The sequence below is a fragment of the Myotis brandtii genome, unplaced genomic scaffold (assembly GCF_000412655.1).
Source record: "Myotis brandtii unplaced genomic scaffold, ASM41265v1 scaffold329, whole genome shotgun sequence".
Lineage (NCBI taxonomy): Eukaryota > Metazoa > Chordata > Mammalia > Chiroptera > Vespertilionidae > Myotis > Myotis brandtii.
Window position 1 is genome coordinate 943,845 of NW_005362676.1, and position 6,066 is coordinate 949,910.

The 6,066-nt window shown below is 50.7% G+C and overlaps 1 protein-coding gene across 1 annotated transcript in view; it reads right to left on the bottom strand.

Moving 5' to 3' along the window:
• The window catches only part of CHSY1 (chondroitin sulfate synthase 1), a gene marked incomplete at its 5' end in the record, with an annotated part of 32,019 nt that extends 25,959 nt beyond the window's left edge, over window positions 1-6,060 (bottom strand). The window contains one exon of the mRNA XM_005871105.1: window positions 5,957-6,060. Within this exon, the coding sequence (XP_005871167.1) occupies window positions 5,957-6,060 (104 nt within the window). The remainder of the gene's footprint in view (window positions 1-5,956) is intronic.
• Window positions 6,061-6,066: the final 6 nt, after the last annotated feature.

Consider the following 6,066-nt stretch of genomic DNA (forward strand, 5'->3'; position numbering starts at 1 on the left):
CCTCCCCTCCTCTCTGAAAAAAAAAAAAAAAATATTTTAAAAAAAAAAAAAAAAGAACAGAAATACAGTTCCTCATCTTCAGCTCAGGGCAGCTAAGAACCAAGACAAATAAAAGGTGTTGGGTTAGCCTGGCCAGTGTGGCTCAGTGGTTGAACATCAACCTATGAACCAGGAGGTCACAGCTCGATTCCCGGTCAGGGCACGTGCCCTGGTTGCAGGCTTGATCCCCAGTATGGGGCGTGCAGGAGGCAGCCGGTCCATGATTCTCTCATCATCGATATTTCTCTCTCCCCCTTCCTCTCTGAAATCAATAAAAACTAATTAAAAAAGAAAAGAATAAAAAAAAGAGGTGTTGGGTTAGCTCAGTGCCCTAGGTCTAAAAATGGGCTGAAAAGCTAAGGATGTAGGTTTTTAATCAAACCATTACTTTTTTAAATCGCTAAACAGCATCAAAACTCTCCCAGCAAGAACAGGTGAAGTGTAGCCAAGAAGTGCCAGGGACAGAAGAGTAACAAAGGGGCCCTTGTCCACCGGAAATTAAAATATTATTCGACTTCCAGTCCCTTCCATGGGTGGGACTGGCCAGAGAACAGACAGGAAGATCAAGGGAACCAAATCGGAAGTTCGAGAAACAGACCCAGGAATGCGGAGTAGGATGGAGGTGGCCTTACCACTGGGAGGGAAACCAGGGCTGGTTCGAAAGACAGTATACTGGTTGGGGAAAACCGGAGGTGGTGATGTTCCTACCCCTTTCATGATTACGAAAAAAAAAAAGTTACTTTTAAAACTCTCTCCTGGATAATGACTTTCTGAGCTTGGGGTGGGGGATTAAAATAAAAATAAAAAAATGAACGACATGAGGATGTAACTATTTTTCTTTTTGGTTAATCCTCACCGGAGAATATTTTTCCATTTGTTTTTAGAGAGAGTGGAAGGGGGAGAGAGAGAGAGAGACACATCGATGGGTTGCCTCCTGCACGTGCCCCGACCAGGGACAGGGAACCTGCAACCAAGGTAGGTGCCCTTGACTGGAATCGAACCCGGGACCCTTCAGTCCCCAGGCCAATGCTCTATCCACTGAGCCAAACTGGCGAGGCCTGAAGATGTAACTTCTGTATATCAAACAATGTCATTTTTTTTTTTAAAAAAAGGGAAGAATATGAGTTGCAACTAGTAATGAAAGACGCAAGGAACCCAGGCGTACTGATGACCTGTCACTAAAAAACATGATACATCGCTACGGGGGGACTCACAGGACCATTTTGCAGTGAAATGACCTCGAACACAAATCGTTTGCAGGAGTCAAAACAACCGTCGCAGGTATTTGCACATCTCCAGCCACTCAGAACCGTCAAGGACTCTTAACTCAAGATCGGTTCGGAGCTCCAACAATACAATCACCTGAGATGCAGATCTCCTCTCAATTTTTAAAAATAAATTTATTACGTGGATGAAACCAAGGATACACCCACCCGTGTGTCTGAGAGCTCTAACAACTCTTCCTGTGCAAACCCAGCTCTCTGCTGACTCACCTCCTTCCCCTAAAGACCGATTCCCCCTCAGGCCTTTCCCCGCCCCCAAGAGTGACACAACCCCCCACCCTGCCTTTCAAGGCAAAATCCTAGAAGTCCCGCTAATTCTTCCTTGCTTACAAGTCATGGATGTTCCATCAGCGCATCTTTAACTCTGGCCCAGGGACCGCCCGCTTCTCCCCATCGCCCCCCGCTAGCCCCAGCCACCCGCACCCCCACCTAACATCTCCCTGCTTCTCTACAACTGACCGCCCACACACCAGGCAGAATTTACTGCTCAGAACAGAATGCAATCGTCTCCCTTTCCTGCCTAAAATGAGGTTTTGCTAATTCGCTCAGAATGAAACTCCAGGAGACAACCCGGCCGGTGTGGCTCAGCGGTTGAGCGTTGACCTATGAACCAGGAGGTCCCGGTTTGATTCCTGGTTGGGGCACATGCCCAGGTTGCGGGCTCCATCCCCAGTGTGGGGCGTGCAGGAGGCAGTCAATCGATTACTCTCATCATTGATGTTTCTCTCTCCCCCCCAATCTGAAATCAATAAAAATATATTTAAAAAAGAAAAGAAAAAGAAACCAGAAACACTCGAGTATTTGCTAAGGCAAACAAAGAATTGGAATAAATTTGCCTTTTAGGGGAGATGTAAGCTGACCACACCCCATGCCAAACCGGAGTCCCACCTCGTGCTGGAGGATCCCAGCTAACTTTTTATTTTTATTGATTTCAGAGAGGAAGGGAGAGGGAGAGAGAGAAACATCAATGATGAGAGAGAATCATTGACTGCCTCCTGCACGCCCCACACTGGGGATGGGGAATTGAGCCCGCAACCCGGGCATGTGCCCTTGTCCGAAATCGAACCTGGGACCCTTCAGTCCGCAGGCCCGACGCTCTATCCACTGAGCCAAACCAGCCAGGGCCCAGCTGGCTTTTACACTGAGCTGCGCATAAACTTTTTCCAATCTAAGAGCTCAGCGTGGACTCCTGGCTCAGGCTGCAGAGCACAGCAAAGGCGTAATCATAAGTTACACCCTACAGCCTCCGTCCCACTTCAGGCCTGCCTCCCGAGTTCCTCCAGGCTAAAACGGTCCTGTGCCATCTCCTGCAGCCAGTCTAAACACAGGGTGGACAGCGGAGAAGCCCAGGCCCTTCACAGGGCGGGGCAGGTCCCCCTCAGGCTCCAAGTAACTGTAACTTCTTAAGATCAAAGAGATAAATGAAAAGGTATGTGGGAGAGCGATGAATGACTGGATAGGATACACTGTTTCCCCCCCTAAGGGTTTTTTCCTTTATCAGAAAGGCAGGGCTGTCCACAAAGAAGGAAGACAGGACACAATGTGTCTGGATAGGGATTTTCTTTATCAGAAAGGCAGTTTAGTTGTCACAGAGAAGCAAGGGGGTAGGGAGGGCAGAGGGTAAATTGTGTTTCCGCTTTCCCCTAAGTGCCTGAAGGAAAAAAAACCCAATGGGAAGAAATGGTACCTTTGAAAAAGATGAGATAAAAGATTTTGGAAGGAGGCCATGAGGTTAAACTTGGGCTTTGAGACAAAAATCACCTCCAAGTGTAAAACACTAGGTTCAGCCTGAGTTCCATTTTCTGGGTCCTGCTGGTATACCAGAACGCCGACTGGATTTTGCGTCCAGAAAAATATATTTGTTTTGTGTGTGTAAAAAAAACGTTAAGGAGCACCATCTACTATTTGAACAAACCACTCTGAGAACTTTCCCCAGTGTTGTACAGTCACAGGACTAGTCACCAAACGGCAGCCACGTGGGGGTACATTTTTTAAAACCACGCTGTGAGCGATTTACAAAGCTCACCCTCAATTTCTGATGTGGATAGTTCTCGAGCCAAAAAGCACAATTCGAGTAAAATTCTGGGTAATTATTCACTCGAGATCTGGGGGGGGAACTCTGAGAACTTTCCCCAGTGTTGTACAGTCACAGGACTAGTCACCAAACGGCAGCCACGTGGGGGTACATTTTTTAAAACCACGCTGTGAGCGATTTACAAAGCTCACCCTCAATTTCTGATGTGGATAGTTCTCGAGCCAAAAAGCACAATTCGAGTAAAATTCTGGGTAATTATTCACTCGAGATCTGGGGGGGGACGGGGGGGACGGGACGACACACCTTGATCTGCAGGTTCCCAAATTGTGACTTTGGTCTCCAGGGCCCTTCTGGGCAGGACCTCAGCTCTGGATTTAGACAAGATCCTAAAGGGGGGACACTCACGAATCAAGGCAACGAAAGGGCAAAGGGAACCAGGAGGCCACGGTTCCATTCCCGGTCAGGGCACAGGCCCGGGTTGTGGGCTCCATCCCCAGTGTGGGGCGTGCGGGAGGCAGCTGATCCATGACTCTCTCATTATTGATGTTTCTCTCTCTCTCCCTCCCTCTCTGAAATAAAAATATATTTTTAAAAAAGAACCAACCAGCTCGGCCTTGCTCAGCGCTGTGTGCTCCAAAAGTTCCCTCCCGGAGGCCCTCCCAGCTGGGTTTGCACCTCAGCATTTCTGTACTTCACACAGTAAGGTTTCCGTACGAACCCACGCCCCTTGTCTACCTCAGCAAACATATTAAGAACAATATGCTATATATGCCAGGTCCCTTGAAACATATGCTGTGCAGATGTTTCTTTCCTGCAGCGACTGTGTCAAGCAGCAAGGATGGACCGGCTTCCAGCAGTCTCCAATGGCACTTAGGGGCACTCTGAACTGTTCAGTCACTCAGGGCCCTTCTGGGCAGGACCTCAGCTCTGGATTTAGACAAGATCCTAAAGGGGGGACACTCACGAATCAAGGCAATGAAAGGGCAAAGGGAACCAGGAGGTCACGGTTCCATTCCCGGTCAGGGCACAGGCCCGGGTTGTGGGCTCCATCCCCAGTGTGGGGCGTGCGGGAGGCAGCTGATCCATGACTCTCTCTCATTATTGATGTTTCTCTCCCTCTCCCTCCCTCTCTGAAATAAAAATATATTTTTAAAAAAGAACCAACCAGCTCGGCCTTGCTCAGCGCTGTGTGCTCCAAAAGTTCCCTCCCGGAGGCCCTCCCAGCTGGGTTTGCACCTCAGCATTTCTGTACTTCACACAGTAAGGTTTCCGTACGAACCCACGCCCCTTGTCTACCTCAAATTCACCCCAGCACCCATCTGCCATTCCCAAACCATCTCCCTGCTAAAGACGACTTTGCCTAATCCCGTCGCTAATCCCTGAACATGATTCCGGCCACTTTTATGACTCATCTGGCCAACTAGGGCCCAGCCGCCGGCATCACATCACCGGACGGGGCTAGTGAATAGCACATCCCGGCCGGCCAGGAACCGCTTTTCCCAAAGGTGCTCTTTCCACTGACTGCACAGACTGGCGGGCTCGGTGGGCATCCTCTTTCACGAACAGCAAAGTGAAATCTATGCGCATGCCAAGCAAGGGGGTCTAACCAGGTTCATTTCCATGGGCTCTGAAAGGGCCACGGGGCAGATTTCAGACAACCAGCTAGCAACCCCCCGCTGTCACCGCAAGAGTTGTTCTAACAACCTTATTGAGGGAGATCCGTTCAGTCGGGACCATTCAAACAAAAGACAGGTTGGAACATGGAAAGCCCCAGCCGCCGGCATCACATCACCGGACGGGGCTAGTGAATAGCACATCCCGGCCGGCCAGGAACCGCTTTTCCCAAAGGTGCTCTTTCCACTGACTGCACAGACTGGCGGGCTCAGTGGGCATCCCCTTTCACGAACAGCAGCGCCCCAAAGTGAAATCTACACGCATGCCAACCAAGGGGGTCTAACCAGGTTCATTTCCATGGGCTCTGAAAGGGCCACGGGGCAGATTTCAGACAACCAGCTAGCAACCCCCGCTGTCCCAGAAAGAGTTGTTCTAACAACCTTATTGAGGGAGATCCGTTCAGTCGGGACCATTCAAACAAAAGACAGGTTGGAACATGGAAAGCTAAAGTGCCTTGCGCAGCCGGCCGGCGTGGCTCAGTGGTTGAGCAGAGACCTAGGAACCAGGAGGTCATGGTTCGATTCCCCATCAGGGCACATGCCCGGGTTTCGGGCTCCATCCCCAATAGGGGGTGTGCAGGAGGCAGGCGGTCCATGATTCTCTCTCATCATTGATTTTCCTCTCTCTCTCCCTCTCCCTTCCTGTCTGAAATCAATAAAATATATTTTAAAAATTTTTTAAAAGACAGTGCCTTGCACAGTCAGGGTGCGGACCACACCCAGAGGGGCACCGTGGTCCATCTGACCCCCAAGCCCCTGCATCTTGAGTGATGAGAGCTCCACGTCCTGCCTCTGATCTCTGCTGCTCAATGCCTGGCTTCCCCCGAGGGGCATCACCCCGAGGGGCACCCCGGGAGCCTGGGTCCTGGGAACCGGGCCAAGGCAGGAGCGGTGGGAGGGATGCCGGCTGTGGGAGGAGGGCTCACCTGTAAACGGCCACGGCGCGGGTCTGCAGGTATTTCTGGGCGGTCATGACTCCCACGAAGAGAAAGTTCCTGTCGCGCGGGCCGCCCTCGGGAGCCGGGCCGTGGGGCCA